Here is a 25,877-nt window from a genome sequence, read left to right as displayed (position 1 = left end):
TAGCGCGCTTGGTTATACCCACAACAGAGACGTGGATGAGTGTGTGAGTTAAACATTTCTCTCTCTGTAACTGTACTTCAATCTTTTTCTTTTTTCTCAGCTTTTGACGCGATGTTGTCAAATCTTTATTCGAATAAATGGCTGACGGTAAACGAGTTACAAAAATAAAATTTTACTTTAAATATTTAAAAAATTATATTGGTAATGTATTATTATTAAATTGTTTTTATATTTTGCAATAATCCAAGTTTCTTGTGTATAGTTTTTTATTTGTTAAAGTTGGGAGGTTAATACTGAAAAAAATGATTTAAGTCTCAACAAAAGTTTGTCCGCCATAAGAGCCCGTGTATAAAGAGATAAAAAATGTGATTTTTTAAATTTAATATCTAAGGAACTAAATAGTGAATCTTTTAAAAATTTTGGGAATAGTTAAATAACGCATTTATTTATACGTAGACTTAATTTCAAAGTTCAAAATTGAAAATTATTTTTTATATTAGATTCGCTCGTACTTCCTTAAAATTGCAGTTATGAGATTTTTGATATAACACTATTATTTTAATTTTCACTTACTACTTTCAAATGAATCAACCGATTTCCACGCGGTTGGCAGCATTCGAGGTAGTTTCTTAGGTCCTAGTAAAAATTTTTAAGATTAAATTGATCAAACGAGAAATTTCAAAGTAATTCCACAAACAGCACTTTTTTAACTTTTCTTTTGATAACGATGACTCATGAACAAATCAACCGATTTTGACCAGGCTGGCGGCGGCCGATGTGTTTTTCTAATGTTAAGAGCTGCTTAGTTTTTGGAATCGATCGGTAAAGATGTTTTAAAGTTATTTAAAAGAAACCCCATTTGAAAAAAATTTTTTTTTGTAGTTTTTTTGAGATTTTTCGAAATCTGCTGGTTCGAATGGACCGGTCAAAAGTATATTACATACATACATACACACACACACACACACACACACACACACACACACACACACACACACACACACATATATATATATATATATATATATATATATATATATATATATATATATATATATATATATATATATATATATGTACATATAGACACCATCGCGGGAATAGTCTGGGAAGGCTCCTACGGTCTCAAAACGTCGAGATCCGATGAAAATTCAATTTTTGAAAAACGGGGTAAAAACAATAACTTTCCGATTTTGAAAAATTTTCACCGTTCTCAGCGGCAAGTTTAAGAATTCCGATCCATAGTTGAAAATTAAAATTTATTTCATGTTATTTTCAGAGGCGATAAAATCTCATTTTTCAATATTTAATTAACGCTTTTAAAAATAAACTAAAATTTTAAAAAAAGTTACAGGATTTTTGAAAATAATAATGTACAACGAAAAATCAGATAGAAAAATAAAAAAAATGTTGTCTATTGTTCTCAAAATTTCGTTTTTAATTTTTTTTTCTGATTACAGAAATTTGTTTGTACTTGCAGAGACGTCGTGAAATTCACTATGCCCAAGGCTCTAACGATGACATTAATATTCACATAAAAAATTGGATGAGCATGGCTTTCCGTGCATGTCGCAGAAAAATAAAAAAAAACCCAGGAAATGTACGGAATGTAGAAAATGTAGAAAATAGAGGAAATGTAGTGAATGTAGAAAATGGAGGAAATGGAGGAAATGTAGGGAATTAACTTCATTTTAAGGGAGGAGTACGAGGCAATGGTTACAAGTGATAACTAAAATAAAGTGCCAACTGTCGTGCTGTGATACTTTATCATTACACTGATTCTACGAATATTATCATTATTATTATTACTCATAATATAATTATTATTGTTTGGATTATTACTGTCGTATTAAATTAAGAATAAATTATATTTTTTAAAAACATAAATTATCAGTGTTTCATACATATGTATTACGATATTTAAAAGTCATAAAAACTTATTTTTTTAATTATCTATGCTATTTTACATAATAAATTTTTGAATAGAGAAATTAAGTATGCATGCCATGAAAATAATATTAATGCTGTTTTAAGAGTATTCACTGTGAAATTTGCGTATGCACTGATAGATAATTTAACTTGACTCAAGAGCAAAACTCTTGAACCAAGAACATCAATTGGAAGAAAATGAATTTCTTGAGTCAAGAGGAAAAATTCTTGAGTCAAGATATATTTTCTTAAACTAAGAATTATACCTTGACTCAAAAATTTTTCCTCTTGGCTCAAGAAATTCATTTTCTTCAAATTGATGTTCTTGGTTCAAGAGTTTTGCTCTTGAGTCAAGTTAAATTTTTTATCAGTGTGGCTACCGTGAATACACTAGAAGTTCACGATAGATTTGCCGTGTTAATATCGCGAATTCACTTTATATTTGTTGTGAAATCACAGTGGATTTGTTGTGTAGATACTGATTCTATTGTGAAAACACTGTGATTCTACTGTGAATTCATTGTGATTTCACGGCGTGTTCATTGTGAAAGCACTGTGATTCTATTGTGAACTAATTGTGAAAACACTGTGATTCTACTGTGAATTCGCTGTGAAAACACTGTGATTCTACTGTGAATTCGCTGTGAAAACACTGTGTACAAATGGACAAAATGCATAGTGTAAGCACAGTGAAATCACGCAACTTTCACGGAGTTTTCACTGTGCTTTCACTGTGATTTCAAAACCGCGAGGGGGGTTATTACCTGAAAATTTAGTAAATCTAAATTCAGTTCATTTAGATTCACTTACATCAAGTGAAGTGTCAAATAACGTGAATAATTCAATTGAAGAAAATGAGGATTTAGTGTTTTTACGGGAACATGGAATAGCATTAAGCCCTTCCCAACAAATTGACATGGAAGATTTTGACGAGGATTTGTTTGATGGTAAGTTGAGAAAATATTTATTATTATTTAAAGTTTTACGATTGTATAACTTAATTATGTATTAATACTTTGTTTTTTTTTTTCATAATTTTTCATAAGTAGGAATCATTCAGCACGGAGGAGAACGAGTACGACACCATAATATTGAAGAAAATCAAGAGAATTCCGATAATGAAGATCAATTAATAAACGGAGGTGTAGGAAATAATAATATAGATCAACCGTTAATTCAAATTTTTAATGGAGTAGAACGGCTTGAAAGATTTCGGGTAAACACTCATCTGATGGAATTTCGCATACAGCCTGTACCACACGGCGTCAATGCAATTCAGTGGACTATAAGTGCTTTCCGTGAAGTTTATAATAAAATAATAGAAGCAGGTGGAGCTGGACACAATCGGTTTTGTTTAAGTTTCCGTTTCGAAGGGTTACAAGGCAATGCAGCGTTTCAAAGTATGCGACCTATTGATGGATATGAGTTTGAACAATTGTGGGATTTAGTGAACAAAATTTCGCAAAGTGCTGGTGGTTTTAATGTAACAGACACTTTTCAAATAAAGTTACACATTGTGGAAGCAGTGGTTGGACAAAAATATTCCGAGGCATGCGACAGAAAATGTCCACCCGGAGTGTTAAAAATGAATAATAATGATAATCTTTGTTTACCTAGAGCTCTTGTTATGGCACTAGCAGAGCAAAGAAAAATAACCGAAAAGGCCTCCATTGGACAATTGTATGAAGAATGGAATCGTATACGTGATTCGCGAAATAAAGGAAATTCTTACCAAAAAGAGAAGGCTTTGAAACTTATAGCAGAGGCTGGAGTGACAGTACCTGAGAGTGGTTGCGGATTACCAGAAATAAAAAAATTTCAAGCATATTTTATACCAATGAAGATAGCGATCATTGTGTATAAATTGAAAAGCACTCCTTCAACTGCATCAGACGATGTAATTTTCGATGGGTCAAACACCGTCATTGCTCAAAATGGAAACATAATTCACACACTAAGAATTCTTTATTACCCCGAGGAAAATCACTATGAATATATTCAGACAATATTGAGTTTTCAGGCAGCACGACATTATTGTGAACCATGCAGGGTAACGTTCAAAAACCCGTATGATCATAAAAATTGTTCTTACATGTGTAATAAATGTTATGCTAAACCTCCATGTGATTCAACACAAGCACATAAATTTTGTAACAATTACAACCGCGTGTTTTATGGACAAATGTGTTTTACTCGACATCTTACACCTGGTTCGTATCAAGGACAGCAAACGGTTTGTGAAAATGAGCAGTTTTGTACAAATTGTAAAATTTTTACTTATCCGAGAAAATCAAAACATGAGTGTAGTAAATCAATGTGTACGATCTGTAATAAATTATGTAAAGATCAGCATCTGTGTTATATTCCGATAGCCAAACCTTTAGACAATAGTAAAAAGTATACACGATTTGTCTACTATGATTTGGAAACACGTCAGGATGAAGAACTTTATGTGGGCACATCAGTCTATAAACATATTCCTACTTTATGCGTGGCTCAATCAGTATGCGATTTATGTTGTGATAATGACAATTTTAATCCTAATTTAAGTGATTGTATTAATTGTGGGTTGAATGAAATTAATTTTCATGGTGTGGATTGTGTTGAGAAATTTGTGAATTACATTTTTGATCTAAGTAAGTTGAAAAACTGTAAAAAAGTGATTTGTATAGCTCACAACGCCAAAGGATTTGACGGTCAATTTATTCTATCGGAAGTTATGACAAGACAATACAAAGATATAGATGTAATAATAAACGGTACAAGTATAACATTGTTAGAATTAAATAAGAAAAAAATAAAATTTATTGATAGTTTAAACTATATGCCAATGCCACTAGCTGCCCTTCCTAAAGCTTTTGGTTTTGAGGATCAAATAAAGAAAGGTTATTTTCCTCATTTATTTAATACTAGAGAAAATCAAAATTATGTAGGGGCTATACCTGATAAAAATATTATAGCCCTGACTCAATGAGTAAAAAAGAAAAAAATGAATTTTTACAATGGCATAATGATCAGTTAATTATAAATAAAGTATTTAATTTTAAAGAAGAAATTTTTTTTTACTGTCGCTTAGATGTAAGTATTTTACGTATAGCATGTAACAGATTTCGTAAAATTATTTTAAATTGCGGTAATGTATGTCCCTTTTTAGAATGTACCACGATAGCCTCTACCTGTATGCTGTTTTATAGACGCAACTTTTTAAAAGAACACCAAATAGGTATTGTACCACGTTCAGGATACCGCTTAGGGGATAATCAGTCTAGAATTGCTCTTGAATGGTTTACATGGCTTGAAGAAAAAAATAATATTTCAATAGTTCACGCTATACGAGACAGAGAAATCAAGACACCAAATGGTGTAAAATTGGATGGTTATAGAATTGATAACAACGGGGTAAATTATGCTTATCAATTTCACGGATGTTTTTGGCATGGTTGTCCTAAATGTTTCAAAAATGATCGAGAAAATATTATATATAAAACCGAAAATAAAAAAACAAAAAGAATAATACTCTCAAGTCAAGATATGAGTCCACACAATTGCAATCTTTAAAAATTAAAGAATGTGGTTATATCTTAACTGAGATTTGGGAATGTGAATTTAATAGAGAAAAAAAAATAATCAGGACTTGCAATTATTTTTAAATAGTTCTAAAGTGATATCAGTTAAATCTTCTTAAATCCTCGAGATGCTTTTTTGGCGGGCGTACAGGCAACGTAAAAACATATTACGACGTAAAGAAAAATTCAAAGGGCGAAGATATTGAAAAAATCAGATATGTCGATGTATGTTCGCTGTATCCTTGGGTTTTAAAAACCGGTTGTTTCCCTGTCGGTCACCCCAAAGTTTATGTGGCTGATGCATGTGAAAATATAGCACCAAGTAAAAATATAGATAACGTTCAAGGATTAATTAAATGCAGAGTATTACCCCCACGTAATCTATATCATCCAGTTTTACCTGTCAGAGCGCATGGAAAATTATTTTTCCCTTTATGTCAAAGCTGCTGTCAAGATCAAACACAGACTGATTGTCACCATGAAAATATATCTGACCGAGAGTTATGTGGTACATGGGTTGCATGTGAGCTTAGAAAAGCTGTAGAAAAAGGGTATGTTATTCGAGAAATTGATGAAATTTGGGAATACCAGGTAGTACAATATAATCCTCTCAAGATAAAAATAGCGCAGGGTTATTTGAGGGATATATAAATACTTTCTTAAAAAATAAACAACAGGCATCCGGTTGGCCTAGTCAGTGTGTAGATGAGAAATCTAAGCAAGAATATTTAGATAGGTATGAGGAAAGAGAAGGGGTTAAGTTAGAGCAAGAAAAAATTGAAAAAAATCCTGGGTTAAGATCTTTAGCCAAGTTATTTTTAAATTCATTTTGGGGAAAATTCGGCCAGCGGGAGAATATGAAGAAAAAGTCTATAGTTCGAACATGTGAAGAATTATATGACTTAGTTTTTGATCCTGAAATAGAAATAACTGAATTTGTCCCTATTAACAAAGATTCAATTATTGTAAATTGGATAAATAATGTAGATAGTTACACCCCATCAGACAGGGCGAATGTGGTTATTGCAGCATTTACAACAGCGCAGGCAAGATTAAAATTATATTCTTACTTAGATTATCTAGATACTAAAGTTTTATACTATGATACTGACTCTGTGATTTATGTAAGTGACGGTAATAGAGATTTACCAACCGGGGATTTCCTAGGCGATCTCACTGACGAATTAGAAAGCTACGGGGAGGGTAGTTATATTTCGTCATTTGTATCTGGAGGTCCAAAATTTTATACATATGTGGTTAAAAAGCCAGACGGTTCTACTGCAGAGTGTTGTAAACTTAAAGGAGTAAAATTAAATGTTGAATCATCAGAATTGATTAATTATAATACCGTACGTTCTCTCGTGGTTGATAACATTGATCCTTTTCATGTTCAATACAAATGTATCCGGCGAGATCGATACCACCAGGTCTTAACGAAAAAGGAAACGAAAATTATCAGAGCTACAGGTCCTAAAAGGCGTAGAGTGGGGGTAGCTGATAGCTTTCCTTATGGATACAAACGAGCGAAAAAAGAATAAAAATATATTCTAGGTTATCCCAGTATATGTCGTAGGTATATGTCCTAGGTATATGTCCTAGGTATATGTCCTAGGTTATCCTGCCCGACTTCTTGTTTATTATTAACTATCCCCACTGGCCATATCTACCTTACCGATTTTCGGTCCTTTTAACTGTGCCATATTTTCCTCCATTTTGCCTCGTCATTGTTTAATACGCTAAGAAAAATTTTTGTATAATTTTAGAAATAAGAAAAATATTTTGTAAATTTTTTAGAAATAAGAAAAATATTTTGTAAATTTTTAGAAAATAAAAAAAAAATTTTGTAAATTTTTTAGAAATAAGAAAAATATGTTGTAAATTTTTTAGAAAATAAAAAAAAATTTTGTAAATTTTTCGAAAAAAAAAAATTTTTTTATACATTAAAATGTTTCAATAAACTAAAAAAAATAAATATTGGATCTTATATTTTTAATTAAACTTGTTTTCTTATAAATATTTCTGTTCCTTCCATTATTACTTCAGTTGTAAAAATGGATCCACGCTGGAAACACCCATTCACTTCGATTATATGTGGATCCACAGGATGTGGGAAAACTTTTTTCGTAAAGCGGTTTTTAAAAGAATTAAAGGAAATTTGCGATACCGAATTGAGTAAAATAATATTTTATTATGCAGAGTGGCAACAAGGATACAATGATTATGATACTACATTTGTTGAATTTCGAGAGGGTTTACCTCGGTCTGGAGATTTTGAGGATAATTTACCAAAACTGGTTGTGGTTGACGATTTGATGAGAGAGTCGTCAAGCCGTTCTATAGTTGATTTATTTACCAAGGGTAGTTATCATAAAAACTTAAGCGTTATGTTTTTGTCCCAAAATTTGTTTCACCAAGGAAAAGGTCAGCGGGATATCTCTTTGAACACGAATTATATTGTAGTTTTCAAGAATCCTCAGGATAGAGCCCAAATTTTTCACTTAGCACGGCAGGTATATCCGGAGAACCCAAAGTTTTTACAAGAGGCATATTTTGATGCGACATCCAAACCACATGGTTACCTACTTTTAGATCTGAAGCAATCTACACCCGAAAATTGTAGGTACAGAACATGTATATTTCCATCAGATCAATATCATTATGTTTATATTCCGAAAAAATGTAATGGTATAAAAGGAAATAACTCACAAAATAATGTATCAGTTGTGCGTATGTAATGGAGGGAGAAAGGTCGTCAAGCAGTAATTCTGCTCATAAATCAATTGCTCGTAAAAATATAGCTCCACTTCAAGGTCTTTTGTATGCGTCACCAGCTCAGCGTCGTGCCATACTTCGTCACGCGAAAAAGGATTTAATTCAAGTTATATGCGAGTGTTGTTTGAATGTTTTGCACGGCAATATTCCTTTAAAAGAATCTGAAAAAAAGTTACTAGCTAAACACAAAGCTACTTTACGAAAACTGAGTAGCAAAAAAAATAATATTTCAACAAAGAAGAAACTAATCAATCAAAAAGGAGGAGCATTTTTACCTATGCTTTTGGGTCCCTTACTCGGTGCTCTAGTGTCTAACCTAATCTAATAAATATGGAACATGTGAAAAAGATGGTACTTATTCCGTATGAAGATATTGATAAATTAAAATCTGGAGTCAAATATTTCAGCCAAGATTTAAATAACGTCACTAATCACTTTTTACCCACATCTCAAACCCCTGGTGATATACAAGCTCGTTTGGATGCTGAATTGACTAAAATTTTAAACACGAATTCATTAGATATTAATGATCGTGATAAATTAAAACAATACTCTGAAGTATTAAGACGTTATCTATTTTTTAAAAATAGAGAACACAATAACATTCCAGTGTCAGAAAAAAAAGAAGTTGACAATAGTGAAGTTGTTCCTGATCTTACAGATTTCTCTAACATTAATAGTAATCAGGATATTAGTACCGCAGTGGTAACAGATAATACTCAGCATAATAGATCATATCAAACTTCAGACATAATAACTGGTGTTCCGAAATCATATCAAGCATTGGCTAAAAATATTCTACGACATATTGAGTCTGTAGATGGTGACAGGAGATTAAACTGGGACAATAAAGGAAGTGTTACTTTGGATGGGCGTAAAATATCTGGTGGTAATATAGTTGATCTCATAAACGATGCTGTACGTCACCGAAAATCAGTAAAAGCTACTGGTAGAAACTTTTTTGCTGCGTATTTACAAGAAATAAATACCCCTCGAGAGTTTGTAGGAAATAGTAGTTTCTGGAATAAAGATGTAGTAAATATAAAAAGACTACCTCTCAATACATCTACACCTAAACGTACAAATAAAAGTAATATTTCATCGGAAAACTCACAAAGTTTTCAATCTCTTGCAAATAGTACTTTACATAGTGGTGGTAATAAAAAACAGATGTATAAAAATTCATTCAAATGGCTACGACTATAGAAGAAACTCTTAAAAAAGAGTATTACAATCCGTCTAATCCTGTATCATACTCCGGAGCACGTAATTTAGTGGGAAAATTCAAAAAAAATATACCCGAAGAAAAAATAAATGAATGGTTAGCTGCTCAGGATACTTACACTAGACATAGACCTACACGGCGTAAATTTCCAAGGTTACATTAAACTGTTTCAAATATAGATGATGTATGGGAGGCTGATCTTGTAGAAATAAAATCTTTAAAAACTTATAATGATGGTGTCTCATTTCTCCTTGTTGTAATAGATGTATTAAGTAAATATGTATGGGTTGAACCCTTATTAGATAAATCTGCCAAGTCTGTGATGCAAGGATTTAAAAATATTTTTGACCGAAGTAATGGACGTAAACCTTTCATGATCCAAACAGATAAAGGAAAGGAATTTGTAGCAGGTACTGTGCAAGAATACTTAAAATCAAAAGACATATACTATAGAACTGCACGAAACCCCGATATAAAAGCAAGTGTAGTAGAACGTGTTAACAGAACTTTGAAAGAACGAATGTGGCGGTATTTTAGTCATCGGAAAACTTATAAATACATTGATATTTTACAACAATTAGTTGAGGCTTATAATCATACAAAACATAGCTCGATAAGGATGGAGCCTGCATCGGTAAATTTAGATAACGCTGGGGAGGTGTTTCGTAATATTCAAAAACGATATCCAGTGATAAGACCTCGAAAAAAACTCTTTAAATATAAGGTGAATGATTATGTACGGATCAGTAAATGTAAGTCTACGTTCGAGAAAGGTTATGAGGCTGGTTATACTGAAGAAATTTTTCAAGTTACAAAAACTAAACTACGCCAAAATATTCCTACTTATGAATTAAAAGATTTAAATGGTGAAGAAATCGATGGTTTTTTCTATGAACAAGAAATAGTGCGAGTGATTAAGGATCTTGAAAAAGAAGAATTTCTGATTGAAAAAATCATTAAAACCAAAGGAAAAGGAAAAAATAAACAATATTTTGTAAAGTGGCAGGGATATCCAGACAAATTCAATTCTTGGGTTCTTGCATCAACAATATCAGAATGAATAAAACAGAGTTTCTTATGGTTTTACCAAGTGATAGTAGTATGCATTATTTTCCGGACAATACGGCAGCTCATTACACAACAATGCTACCAGATCACATTAAATTGGAAGGGCAATGGGTAGTAGGACTAAAAGAAATACAGTTCCCTGCAAGTTTTTTTCACATTCAGTCAAAAAAAGAAGGAGGGGTGTATTTAGTTAGCGCTGACCCTGTCGGCTATGGAGTTCCTGATATATATTCAGATTTTTACTTACCCAGAGGACATTATACAGACCACAGGAAATTCATATCCGCTTTGAATAACTTCCCTGATACTGCAGAACATTTTCACTTTAAAATAAATGATTCAGGATTTACCACTGTAAAAAGAATCTGTCGACCTCCGAAATGTAAAGATACCAGTCATCGTCTTCTGTTATCTTCAACTTTATTAGATATTTTAGGTTTTAACCGCTATGACGATAGAACCAATCAAACAGACTTTCTTTTAGGTACAAAAGGCAATGATAGTTATGAATATATAAATGTAAGTGAAAGACCCTTCAGCTTGACAAGAGGGATACCCGATATATTTTTCATTTATTGCGATATTTGTGCTCCATATGTAACTGGAGACATAAATTCGTCGTTATTACGAGCAGTAACTTTAGAAACAAGTTTATATTCATACGGAATGACTATCACCAATAATTACGGCTTTCCTAATTATATACCCATTATATCGAATTCTTTTAGAACAATTGAAATAGATATAAGAAATAATAATGGTGATCCTATGCCATTTGAGTACGGGCCTTTGAACGTGACACTTCACTTTAAGAGAATTGATTAAAAAATGTCTCATTACATTGAATACTATAATAATCAGGCGGGTGGAGGTTATAAAGAAAAATATAATAGATTTGGTAAAGTTTATGTCGGCTCTTATCAACATGGTCATGGAATAGGTGCTTTTCTGGGTGGACTCTTTCGTAGAGTAGTACCTTTTCTTGGAAAAGCAGCACGTGCAATAGGAAAAGAGGCTGTTCATACAGGGGTGAATGTATTAAGTGATGTTGCAACGGGTCACATACCTTTCAAACAATCATTGGAACACAGACTTACAGAAACAGGGATGCGACTTAAAAGAAAGGCATCAGAAAAATTGGATGAGATGATGCGTGGGTCGGGGTATAAAAGACAGCGAATGCGTAGATTAACTCACAAAGTACATAACCGCGGAAGAGTGCGGAAGCATAGTAGTAAGAAAAAAAAGGCTACCAAAAAGAGGAAAACTTCAAAACAAAATAAACGTAAAGTGAAAAAATCTAAGAAGCGTGACGTTTATGATATATTTAATTGATACAAAATGTCATTTTTACATTCTCACTCAGAGGAGTGTGCAAAATCTGAACTAGATTTATTCACACTACCTCCAACGCAAACAAGTATTGAACAATCGCAATGGACATATTACAACCCTATGGCATCTTTATCGGACGATACTCCGATAGAATTTGTTATACCTGGACACGGTGAAGAATACATTGACTTATCACATACTATGATAAAAATTAAAGCAAAAATTGTACAAAGTGATGGTACAGTTGCTGAAAATGATGTTGTGGGTCCAATAAATAATTTTTACATTCAATGTTTAATCAACTAGATGTCTTTTTCAATCAAAAATCATTTCACCACCTAATAATGCCTACGCTTATAGAGCTTATATTGAATCATGTTTAAATTATGGAGTCGATGCAAAAACTACTCATCTTAAAATGGCGTTGTGGAGTATGGATACATTAGGGGAATTTGATAGTGTAGAAAAGGATAAAAATAAGGGTCTAAAAGATAGAATGACATTCACAGCGAATGGAAAAGAGTTTGAAATGATGGGTCATTTACATTGTTATGTTTTTAATCAAGATAAATTTTTACTTAACGGAGTAGAAATGAGAATTCGTTTAGTTCGATCAAAAAACACATTTTGTCTTATGAATGGAAGTAAAAATAACTACATTGTCAAGATTTTGGAGGCTATGTTAATAACGAGAAGAGTGAAAATTAACCCGAGTATTTTAATATCTCATGTAAGAACATTGGGTCAAACAACTGCAAAGTATCCGCTTACTAGAGTTGAAGTAAAATCGTTTGTTTTATCCAAAGGAATACTTGGAAATACTATCGATAATGTGGTATTGGGCCAATTACCTAAAAGAATAATAGTTAGTTTTGTAGACAATAGAGCGTACAACGGTTCCAAAACACATAATCCTTTCAATTTTCAAACTTTTCCATTAAACTATCTTTGTTTATACATCGATGGCCAACAAGTATTGGGTAGGGCACTACAGCCGGAATTTGGTAAAGATAATTACTCTGAGGTAGAAGCATATAACACCTTATTTAGTGGAACGGGCGTACACTTCGAAAATACGGGGTCATGGATCACACGCTTAGATTATCAATATGGAAGCACTCTTTATGCTTTTAATTTAACACCAGACCTATCCGCAAATTTTGCTTCTCATTGGAATTTAGTTAAGAACGGAAGTCTCAGACTAGAAGTACGTTTTAGTAAAGCTCTTGAAGTTAATGTAAACTGCATTACATACTTAGAGTTTGATAACATTTTGGAAATTGATTCATCACGCCAGGTTATAGTAGATTATAATTAAAGAGAAATAGTGTATATTTTTATATAATGAGAGCAATATTTGAATTAGTGATGGCTGATCATCCGCTTCCTCGATTATTAAACAAAATTATTACGAGTAATTTTGACTAAAAGTATGTAACTAAAAGTTTTAAGAAGATGAATCAGTATTCAGTGTGACACCTCGCTGTACAGACAATTTTATGGACACTCTTCAATTAGTAAAACTTTTACCCTATACTGATGCAAGCGTTGGAGGAGTCTATCCATCAGACAAAATCCCCTGCATCTGGCCTAGACCCTGTGCAATTATTGCCAACACCGATGATCATACCAAACCCGGAACCCACTGGGTCGCATTCTTTGTCAATAAACATGGACACGGAATCTATTTCGACAGTTTCGGACGACCCCCCAGTGACTCTCGATTTATTCAGCGCCTTGGAAGAAATTGTAGAGGAGGATACAAGTGGAACCAGCAACAATTACAGGATATTAACTCCAATTATTGTGATCTATATTGTATTGTTGTTCTTCATTGGCTTAGTAATAACAAATCCTTATCATCCTTTCTTAATTTGTTTGAGAAGGATACAAAACGAAACGACCGATCATTAATAAAAATGTTTAAAAAAATATTAAAAAAGAAAGATATGAAAAATAAATTAAAAAAACCGTTTAAAAATTTATCAGGAGGAGGACGTCTATATTCGCAAACAAGTGTTTCTAAATAATAAAATATATATATATATATTTTGTAAAATAAAAATGTGACATTTATATCATAATTGTGAAAATTAGTTTATTACAAATTCAAAAAAATTTTTAATTGTTATTATTTAACTAAGTAGACCCTTATCATGCTAGATTATGAATTATTTTTAATCGGAATTAAGTTATAATTACTATTAAGTAAAAAAAAAAAAAAAAAAAAAACAGTTATATTCATTTTTTTTTCTTTATTTATCATTTTTACACCATTATTTTTTATTCATACTTATAAAACACTCTTATTATTATTATTATTATTATTATTATTATTATTATTATTATTATTATTATTATTTGTTATTAATTGCTCAGGGGGGTTTTCGCCGGAGTCCGACTCTCCGAGGGCCCAGCCTGAGCGCCATCCATTACTGCTGCACCACTCCGCACAACAAGGCGGTTAGTGAGTGCAGAAAGCCAAGTTCATTTGCCTAAGTAGACGCAGGGATCCCAAAATGACAGCCTTTTGCATCCGCACTGCTAGAGACACGGCTGCTGAACTGCAAGCCGGTATCTTCGCAAGTGAAGACACAAAAGACTGTTTCATCCCTCCAAGGACGCCGACAACCAAAACGACGAGCTTGACACGGTAACTTGGGTAGAGTTTGCCAATTTCAAACAGGAGATCCTGATATATCTGGTGTTTGTGCTCTTCTTTGGCCGAGATATTGTATTCGGCTGGGGCCGAAAACTCAATGACATAAATGTCACGAGTAGCCTTGTCAAAGAGCACAATATCAGGTTTGTTGTGGTCAATCCGCCGGGTTGTTGCGAATGGTATGTTCCAATAAATTTTGGAACTGTCATTCTCAACAACCTGCGGAATATCTCCTGGCAGATAAGGCATCACTGGTGTCTCATCGATACCGTAGCTATATCTGAGATGATAATAGAGTACTCGCAGGGCAGCATTGTGACGCTAGATATATGCACCTCTCGCCAGTACTGGACATGCCGACAAAAGGTGCATCAGCGTCTCCGGATGTTGTTTACACGTCCGACAGGACGTGTCCGGAAGCTGCGCCTGGAGCACCTTGCTACGGTATTCGAGAGTGTTGATAACACCATCTTGGCAGGCAAATATAAACCCTTCGGTCTCGGACATCAGGCCAGCTGACTTCAAGAAGGAGAATGTCAGCTGGGTGGACAAGCCATGGTCACGGACGTGTTTGAAATACACGCTGTGCATTGACTTGTCCATGTGTTCACCGAGGAGTTTTTTCTCCTCGGCTATTCTGACGACGCTCTTGAACTCCTTATTATTATTATTATTATTATTATTATTTTGTTATTAAATGCTCAGGGGGGTTATCCCCGGAGTCCGATTCTCCGAGGGCCCAGCCTGAGCTCCATCCGTTACTGTTGGACCACTCCGCACAACAAGGCGGTTAGTGATCACAGCAGGCCAAAGTCATTTCCCTTAAGAGACGGAGAGAACCAAGTAAAACAGCCTTCTGCATCCTAACTGCCAAGAACTCAGCTTTTGATGAGCAAGCTGGAACTGTGGCAAGTGAGGATACAAAAGACTGTTTCATCCCTCCTAGGACGCCAACAATCAGGACGACAAGCTTGACACGGTAACCTGGGTAAAGTTTGCCAATTTCAAACAGGAGATCCTGATATATTTGTCTTTTGTGCTCTTCTTTGGCTGAGATGTTGTATTCAGCCGGGGCCGAGAACTCAATGACATAAATGTCACGAGTGGCCTTGTCGAAGAGCACAATATCAGGTTTGTTGTGATCTATCCGCCGGGTTGTTGCAAATGGCATGTTCCAATAAATTTTGCAACTGTCATTCTCAACAACCCGGGAATATCTCCTGGCAAATAAGGCAGCACTGGTGTCACGTCAATACCGTAGCAATGACGAAGATAGTAGTACAGTACTCTCAGGGCAGCATTGTGACGCTGGATATATGCACCTCTCGCCAGCACTGGACATGCCGACAAAAGGTGCATAAGCGTCTCCGGATGTTGTCTACACCTCCTACAGGACGTGTCCGGAAGCTGCACCTGGAGCACCTTGCTACGGTACTCAAGAGTGTTAATGACACCATCTTGGCAGGCAAATATGAACCCTTCAGTCTCGGACATCAGGCCCGCTGACTTTAAGAAGGAAAACGTCAGCTGGATGGACAAGCCATGATCACGCACGTGTTTAAAGAACACGCTGTGCATGGACTTATCCATCAGTTCGCCAAGGAGTAGTTTTTCCTCGGCGTTCCTGATGACGCTCTTAAATTCCTCCTTTCGGAGTTCCATAAGAGCGTTTATTTCTCCAAGACCAAGGGTTCTTGCCGCATATATTGCTGCCTTATACAAGAATGACCCCTTATGCGCATTTTCATGTTTATGTACAATTTGCATAAGAAAGTCATCCTCGTCTGCAGTGAAATTGACAACTTCGTGAGTTAAACCCAGGACCAAACGGTCGTGAAGCCGCTCCAAACTCTGCAAACCTCTCCCACCGATGGACCGGGAGAGGTATAATCTGGCGACTGATGAATTGGGGTGCATGCTCCGATTCATATTAATGATCTTACGGGTTTTGATGTCGAGATCTCGTAAATCCTTTCGGGTCCATTTCAGGACACCGAAAGAGTATAGTAAGACTGGGACAGCGAGCATGTTAGTAGCTGAGACTTTGTTTTTGCCGGAAAGTTCGGAGGACCAAATTTTCCGGAGTCTCCTAACATACTCGCTCTGGAGAGTTGTTCGGACTTCAGAGACCGCATGCATGCGGTGCTCTTCCATTCCTAGATATCTATACAACTCCCCGGCGTCTAATTGGCTTAAGACGCTCCCATCCACTAATTCGACATCATCACCAGTATCAGAGCACTTACCCTCGCCAGATGTACGACCGCACACTTGTCCAACCCAAAAGACATTCCGACATCTCGTGTGTACTCTGCTACGATGTTGAGGGCCGCTTGTAGATGATCTTTATCAGCGCTATACAACTTCAGATCATCCATGTAAAGCAGATGGGTAATCGAATAGTTTCGATCACCCGGAGGCCCCACAGAGTACCCATGAGTTTTACGGAGAACAACAGATATAGGCAGCAGTGAAATGCAAAACAGCAGAGGGCTCAAGGAATCGCCTTGGAAGACCCCTCGTTTGTACTCTACAACTCCGGTTACGTGCAATGCGTTTCCACTTCCAATGTGAAATCGCGTTCGCCAGAGCTGCATTGTACGCCGAATACATTCCACTATTTCGGGATTGACTCCCAGGCATTTGAGTAGATATAAAATCAACTCATGTGGAGTTGAGTCAAATGCCTTGCGATAGTCAATCCAAGCCATTGACAGGTTGCGTTGATAGTAGATCGCATCTTGTAAGACGCATCGATCCACTATCAGGTTCTCCTTGCAACCTGACAGGCCTCTTTACTGCCACGTTGTTCATATATCTGTTGCCATACAGGCTCTATCTGCTGCAAGATACGGTTATTTAAAATTTTTGTAAAAATTTTATAAACCGCATTCAAGCAGGTGATAGGCCTGAAATTCTTAGGGTCAGACAAGTCACCTTTTTAGGTATCAGTACGGTTCGCCCTTCTACAAGCCAGTCCGGAATCGGATCGTCAGCTCTAATGTATGATGTAAATATGCGGGCCAGATGGAGGTGGGTAGAAGTAAACTTCTTCCACCAAAAGACATTAATGCCGTCTGGTCCCGGGGCAGCCCAATTTTTGCTGCCATTTAGAGCTGAACGAACTTCATCCACACTGACTGCAGGGCTCTCTTCATCAGCATTCTGTCGACGGTGTTCCCGACAGAATACTTTGAAGTCGTGCAGAGCTGGAGTGTTGGCGTTCACGTTTGGTTGATCTCCATACAACTCAGTCCAAAAAGCTTCCACCCGCTCAGGTGTTGGATAATTCCCGGTAACATCGGTCTTTGGTGTCAGAAACCGTGAAGGGCTGGATCGAAACAACGAGTTGTCGACCAACCGCTTCAGCCTTTTCTCTAATGACTTTTTAGCAGCCACTAGAGCCCGCAATTTATTAAGAGACTCTTCCTTGATGACATGAAGAGTACTCTTGTTCAGTGTGTGATGACGCCACCGAAGTTCAGCAGCAATGCGCCGAATTCGGGGCGTGTATGGTGTTTGAGTTGTGTCGTACTCAATCACACACTGAATGCGGGAGACCTGTTTCCGGACATGTCAATTTTCAAGCCAAGTTGTGAGATGCGCTGTTTCAACCTTGCCTCGATCGAGAGACATTGTCTCTCTCTCGGAAAAGCCGAAACTGCTGCACCATACACAACCTGGCTCACAGTGAGCAGGGTGGAATCCTCCAGGATGTTTGCACGGAGATCTTCGTTTACCGCGTCAAGCTGTTGTTGGGAGTAAGTTATCTTTTTAGATATACTTACTTGCCGTCCTACAAAGGGATTGTTGTTGTCCAAGGAGGAACGGCGTCGCTCTTGGTGTAGTTGCGCCGGAAAGGAAAGTCTATTAGACTGCCTTCTATCCGGCACAAGCGATCTTCTATTTCGCCGAAGATGAGCGGCATAATTACGCAGGTGTTTGGGCGTAAAATGCGCTAGCTCCGGATGCATATCACTCCAAAGAGTGTGCATCCGGGCCATATAGCCGCTCACCCCCGGCTCGCTACGTTGGTAGCACACCAAGAGATCGACTCTCAGTTCCTCCGTCCACTTAAAGTAAGTCCTTAAGGCGCCAGGGTCGTTTTTAAGCCGTAATTTAATAATAATAATAAAAAAAAAAAAAAAAAAAAAAATTTTATTATTTTTACAAAGAATTTTTACATGAAAAATTATGTAAATTCTACCTATTTTGTCTGATAGTAGACTATTAACCAGAAAAATACTTCAAAGGTAGCTATACAAGCATAGAATTATAACATTCGATGCTTGTTAAGATCGACCATCTTCCCCCGCCGTCCATCTTACGGCTTAAAATAAATTTTATTATTTTTACAAAGAATTTTTACATGAAAAATTATGTAAATTCTACCTATTTTGTCTGATAGTAGACTATTAACCAGAAAAATACTTCAAAGGTAGCTATACAAGCATAGAATTATAACATTCGATGCTTGTTAAGATCGACCATCTTCCCCCGCCGTCCATCTTACGGCTTAAAATTTATTATTATTATTATTATTATTATTATTATTATTATTATTATTATCATCACTATCATTATTAATGTTATTGTTAATTTCAAACGTCGCAATTTAATCAATTCTATTGAAGTCTAATTTTATTTTGCAATATTTATACACTTCTGAATTTTTTAACATGTTCGCTGCGTTTATTATTGCTTTTGGCCGAACATTTTCAAACATAACATTAGATTTAAATGACCTTTTCCTTCGAAAACATATTGGAATGACCATAGCCTCTGATTGAACTCTAGGAAGAATGCTTACAGAAGTTTCAACATTTGTTGGTACGTTAACAGCTCGACCTTTAACCAAATATTGCCCATCATTAATCACAGCTCTGATCATCATAAAAGGGATTCGAGGACAAATAAATCTTTCTTCTAAGTCAGATAAAGTTGAAATTTCTTCTGGTATGTTTGGAAATATTAATTCTTCATTAAACAGTGATAATATGGGTACTTCATGCTTTTTAATTGCCTTTTCACAACTAGAACATAAGAATCCGATTGTGGTACCGTTTTACAAGTTGATTTGAGAAATGATAATTTACAATGACTTAAATCATTTTTAGTGAAAAATTTTACTGACGTTCTAAACCACAAGCAGCAACAAGATGCACATTCATATGTTGGGCCTTCTAATTTTGATACATTAAATTGATTGAAAAGAATTTGCCGTTGATTTGTTTCATGATTTTGTTTTCTTAACGTATAACATTTCTGAACTCGACGTTGATGTAAATATTTTTGTTGTTCATCGAATAATCGATTTCTTTGTGATATTTTTAATCTTTCATTATGTATAAGTCTTTGATTGGTTTTCAGCAGTCTTTTCTTTTGACACATTTTATTTTTTTCGTTGTGAATTTCTTTTTTCTTATCATCAAGTAATCGAATATTTTGATATTCTTTGTTAATTTTATTATGTAATTTTCGTTGTTTAGGATTTTGTAATCGTCGTTTTTGAGCAATTTTTAATCTATTTCTATGGATTTCTCTATTTGATGGATCTTCTAATCGGTTATCCTGCGCTAATTTTAGTCTTAGTTGATGTAACATTCTTCGATTTGGATCTGACAATTTTTGCTTTTGAGTAATTTTGGATCTTTTTTTATGTATTTCCCGTTGTTCTGGATCTTGTAATCGTTTGTTCTGTGCCACTTTCAATCTATCTCGATGTTCTTCTCGTTGTTCTGGATCTTGTAATCGTTTGTTCTGTGCCTTTTTTATTCTATCTCGATGTACTTCTCGTCATTCAGGTTCTTGTAATCGTTGTTTTTGTGAAAAACTTAACCTCAACAAGTGTTTTTTATGTCCAACCAAATTAGACAAACGAATTTTTTCATAAATTTTGTGTTTCTCTCTGAAATTCATTGAAGCGTTATACTTCTTCATTCTGTTTCTATGTTTTGTTAAATTTTCTTCACTAGAAAGATATTTTTTCTGCCGTAATTTTGTACAAGTTTGATCAGGATGTTCTTCTTTCTTGTCGTTATTACTGCTGTTGCCTTTGTCACTATCAATTATATTAATATTATCTTTCTTTCTCCGTTGTGAAATTCTTTCCGACTTTTTCTTTCTGATTTGATCCTCACTGAGGCCTTTCAATTTCGGCATTTTGAGTAACGCTGAGTAAATTTTATAAACACTCTAATTAACAATTGTAATCAATCAGTATAATTGTGATAAGTTATTTTTATAAGAATACTGAACCAAATAGATTCGAATAGTATTAGAAGTCTAAGTTTGATGAAACTCTTTTGACTCGAGTCAAACTGATTTCGATCGGTCAGGCTGCTTACACACACACACACACACACACACACACACACACACACACACACACACACACACACACACACACACACACACACACACACACACAACGGCACGGACACCATCGCAGGAATAGTCAGGACAGCTTCCTAGGACCTCAAATCGTTGAGATCTGATAAAAACTCGATTTTCGCAAAACGGGGTAAAACCAATAACTTCCCGAATTTTTTTTAATTTTCAATTTTTTTTAGCGGGAAGTCAAAAAACACACACATATACGCAAACATATCATACTCAACATAGGTTCCTAGTGCCTCAGAGAATCAAAATCTAACGAAAACTCGATTTTTGAAAGTCAAGATATAAATGATAGTTGGTCATTTCTTAGAAGAGGGACGCATATATCTTTCGAGTATCAATTCTCTGATTTCGACATAGGTTCAATCGCATGAGTTGGTTTTGATTTACGGATTTATGTAACTGTATAATAATGAAGAGTCTTATAGCGCCTAAGATTGGTAATTTTAGGCCCAAATTACATAATAAATTGTCATAGTACCATTAGATTGCAATAATAAGAATTTCAATAACTTTCATTATTATACAAATGACAAGATAATGATTATCGAGAATTTTATGTGATTTTTTTTCAAAAATTTCATAAAAACAGCTGGATAGTAAATTTGAATAATTTTCTTTAATTACTATTACGAAAATGTTTTGAATAAACAAGTTACAAATGAAATATTAAGATTGTGAACTATAATACCATTTTAAAGTGATCCAAGTGGTCGCTATAATGTCGTATAGGGAAAGAACATATAAATTTAATATTTTAAACTTTAAATATTTTTTTAAATTATGAATTTTTAATTAATTATAAATTCTAGCAATTGATCAGTTGATCCAATCGTTTGACCACTATGCACCGTAGTTGACCCGTCTGCTAATATTAATTATTTATTTTTTGTTACATGAAATCTGACTTCTAAGTTTCATTAATACATTTTGAACTAATAATTAGAATTTAAAATTAAAAATTCCATAATAAATTTATATACTTCGCCACACCCAAGGATTAACAGATGATTCTATGTATTTACTGATATATTTATCCCAATAATTTGGTTCAATAATTATCTATTTATCTATTTATTAATACTATAATTAATTAATTGAATACGGTACTTACTCGTAAGCAACTATGTGAGGTTTCTTAATTCAATAAATATATGATTATTATTAATAATTCTCTTTAATTAAAAAGGATAGGGATATTCCAAAAATTTATCTATTCTGAAAGAAATATTGTGAATAAAAATTGAAGACGTTAAATATTAATGATTAAGCCAAAAAATTCTTATCTTATTAAATCTTCACAAATAGAAAATCTATTTATCCATGAACATAATACCAAAATAAATTAATATTCTTTTCCAGTTGATATAATATTGAGGAAATATCATATGTTTCATTCCTAGTAGTATTGTAATGTCATTTTACTAAGAGCTCTGCTAAATACATTAAGGTTATGATATTAAATTTTATTTTTTGTTTTAATAATGAAGTAAGTTAGTAATAAGAGACTTCAGTAATAACATTACGTTGCCTATAATATAAATATTTCTTTAAAACAAATCATTATAATTAATATCTTCTTAATTCCATTTTATACATATAAAGACACATGATGCATTTTTTCACAACATCACAATCTATTAAGGGGGATAGCCACTGTAAAATTTCGGAAAAAAAATTTTTTTTTTTTTTTCATTAAACTGAAGTTTATATATTCAAAATTATGTATTTCAAATTTTATAGAAAAATTCCGAATAGTTTTCGAGTTATAGTCATTTTTATAAGAGCGCGTCGATTGACCGTTTTACGCGCGGCGCTTCGACGAAAACGTCGCCTGCTCGCTCCGTCTTTGATTCGTACGGGTTGGCGATTGTTTTCCCTCACGATTGTCAACCGTTACAATTATTTGACTTTTAACGTATATTTTTTCTTATTGTTGAGATACTGTACCTCATAGTTTAGTTGTTTTGTATGAATACACACTCGTTCTTTAATTTATTGAGTTTTTAGTGTACTCGTTATTGTTTACTTACTTATTTTTTAAATCTTCTGATCTTTTTTTTTTGTTTATTTAACAAAAAAATTTGTTAAATAATGGATCGTAAACAAAGTAAAGTTATTAAAAACGAAAGAAAACTGCCAAACGACAGGAAAAATTTAATCGACCGCTCAACAGATATGAAACTGAAAAAATACTGGCTCTCAACGACGTGATAGTGCTTCCAAGAGGAAATTATCACAAAAATCTGATTGTACAATTGATTCGAGTATTAGCTACAAAATTATAAATTTTTTTCGATATTTAATTTACTAAGTGGCTGTGTATCGTGTAAAAAGTGTGGTGGTGATGTAAACTTTACTGAGACAAGTATTCGAGGATTAGGTTTTAAACTAGTTGTGAATTGCAAAAATGTGATCCAGTTTTGATAAATTCATGTCCACTCATCAAGAATGCGTATGAAATTAATCGCCGTTTCATCTTTGCAATGCGGATAATTGGTATTGGGTTATCTGGAGCTGAAAGATTTTGTGCTTTCATGGATTTACCACGACCAATGTTCCATAGCTTTTACGATCGTCTGGTCACACAAATCAGAAATGCAGCTAGAAACTGTTGTGATTTAGTGTTGAAAAAGCTGCTAAAGAAGAAATCCAAGAAACCTGCAAGCATTTAAAATCCAATGACATTCCTGGAATTTCTGTCTCCGGTGACGGTAGTTGGAAGAAAAGAGGGTTTAAATCTTCATTTGGTATATCTTCTCTAATTGGTTACTTCACTGGCAAAATCGTAGATGTAAGTATGAAATCCAGTTATTGTAAGATGTGTGCGCTAATGAGCTCAAAAAAGGAACAGCTGAATACGATCAATTTATGCAAGACCATGCTCTAGACTGTCCAATAAACCATGAAAATTCTTCTGGACAAATGGAGGTAGATGGAATAAAAGAGATGTTTATGCGATCAGAGTTATTACATAACGTTAAGTATGTAAACTATATAGGTGATGGTGACACTAAAACGTATAAAAATATTTGTGATGCTAAACCGTATGGGGACATGGTGAAGATAAAAAAAAGGAATGTATTAATCACGTGCAAAAACGAATGGGCAGTCGACTAAGGGCTTTGAAGAAGCAACGAACTAACAAGAAGACAAAAACAGGAAAAGAAGAAAATACACAGAAAAGTTTAGGTGGGAAAGGTCGATTAACGGACAAAGCAATTAATGAATTTACAAAGTATTATGGTTTAGCAATCAGACGTCATTCTAATGATGTTGATGAGATGTATAATGCTATTTGGCAAACATTTTATCACAAGTTTTCATCACCCGAAGATCCGCAGCATTTTCTTTGTCCTGAAGGTGCAAATTCGTGGTGTCAATTTCAAAAAGCTGTGGCAACAAATACTTTGAACTCATTAGTTGAAAAACCACCACTTCCTGCAGATATTGCGGAAGCTTTAATACCGATTTATGAAGATCTATCGAATCCAGAGTTATTGGAACGATGTGTCGGTGGGTTTACACAAAATAATAATGAAAGCTTCAATGCATTAGTGTGGCAGCTCGCCCCAAAAACAAATTCTTCTTATTCCCTTATTGTTGAAATAGCTTTATATATTTCAACAATTACATTCAATGATGGGGCTCTAGCAACTCTGAAGATATTAGAGAATCTCGATGTTAAAGTAGGACCAACACTCTACTCATACTGCGCTGAGCGCGACGCTACTCGGGTTAAAGCTGCTGAAAGCCGCATGGAAACGGCCAGTAAAAAATAAAAAAGTCAAGGTCAATACTAAAGATAAGGAGGAAGAACCCTCATATGGCCCAGGACTTGATAGTTTGATGTGAGTATGAATATTTTGTGAAAGACTAGATTTTAAAGTTGCGAGAATCTTCTTAAAACTTTACTCAGGTTTTTCTCAAAACGACTTTTTTCAAACTTTCCGGTACTGTAACTTTCGTAAATATGAACCGATTCTCAATTTTTTTGTTTCCCCGTATTCGTCTACTTAGTGGCTATCGTCGCACGTAGGGGATTTTGAAAATTTTAATTTTTAAGATTTTTAAGGCTGTTTGAGTCCAAAAAATGAGGAAAAAAGACGAAAAAATTTTCAATATGGCGCCATTTTTTCTCAAATCAAAATTTTCAAAATCCCCTACGTGCGACGATAGCGACATTCCTATAGATTAAAATGCCGTTTGGTTTTTTTGTTTCAGATAATCCGTTTTTGAGTTACAGTACCGGCAATGGAGGGGGAAATTTTTTTGGTGCTCTACAAAAATGTTTATAACTTTGTGATAACAAAATATTTTTGAATAAAAATTTAGGAGAATTATCCTCAACATATACTTTATAAAACAAAAAAAACCCGATCCCCAAATTCCTTTATTATCCTAGTAAAAAAAATTCCCGAAAATTGCCTATTTTTTCCAGCGTCACAGTGGCTATCCCCCTTAATTAAATAACGATAAGCAAATTGATGTAAGTTACTGTTTAGACATTTAATTTATTACGCTACTATAATATTTGTCTATTATTTTAGCGATAATACTGGATACATAGTATTTGAATTTATGATTTCTAATAATTCTAATAATAATAAGGGGAAGGTAAATTCATAAAGTGTCAATGTTTTAATAAAACTGCAGAGATTATGAATAAAGCATTGGGATTATTTATTTAAAAATAATTTATAAAAAAATTTCAAGCAAACTTTTAAATTTGAATTTTCTCGCCAATTTGTAATTAAATTAAAATTATCGCGGATTTTTGATATGTTATTGATACTTATAATAATATTAACAATGAAAATAATAATAAAATTTAAATTTGTTATTTCGCGTCAACTTTTAAAAAGGGGTTTTCCCGGGATTTTCAACGTATGAATGATACTTATAATAGTAATAATGATGA

The 25,877-nt window shown here is 34.1% G+C and overlaps 1 protein-coding gene and 1 long non-coding RNA gene across 2 annotated transcripts; both read left to right on the top strand.

The window, feature by feature from the left end:
- The first annotated feature begins 12,313 nt into the window (after window positions 1–12,313).
- On the top strand, window positions 12,314–13,213 carry LOC141532058 (uncharacterized protein F54H12.2-like). The gene has a single exon (XM_074250216.1). It carries the CDS (start codon window positions 12,314–12,316, stop codon window positions 13,211–13,213), a length of 900 nt encoding a protein of 299 aa, XP_074106317.1.
- An 11,523-nt stretch (window positions 13,214–24,736) lies between these two features.
- Window positions 24,737–25,306, top strand: LOC141532117 (uncharacterized). The gene is made up of 2 exons (XR_012480039.1): window positions 24,737–24,807; window positions 25,181–25,306. It is a non-coding gene; the product is annotated as an uncharacterized LOC141532117 (long non-coding RNA).
- The last annotated feature ends 571 nt before the right edge of the window (window positions 25,307–25,877 follow it).

The sequence above is a fragment of the Cotesia typhae genome, unplaced genomic scaffold, assembly GCF_013202065.1.
Source record: "Cotesia typhae breed Kobodo isofemale line unplaced genomic scaffold, CoteBio_Ctyphae contig_56, whole genome shotgun sequence".
Taxonomy (NCBI): domain Eukaryota; kingdom Metazoa; phylum Arthropoda; class Insecta; order Hymenoptera; family Braconidae; genus Cotesia; species Cotesia typhae.
Note: the sequence above shows the minus strand (reverse complement) of the source record. Positions and strands in the feature narration are given on the sequence as shown.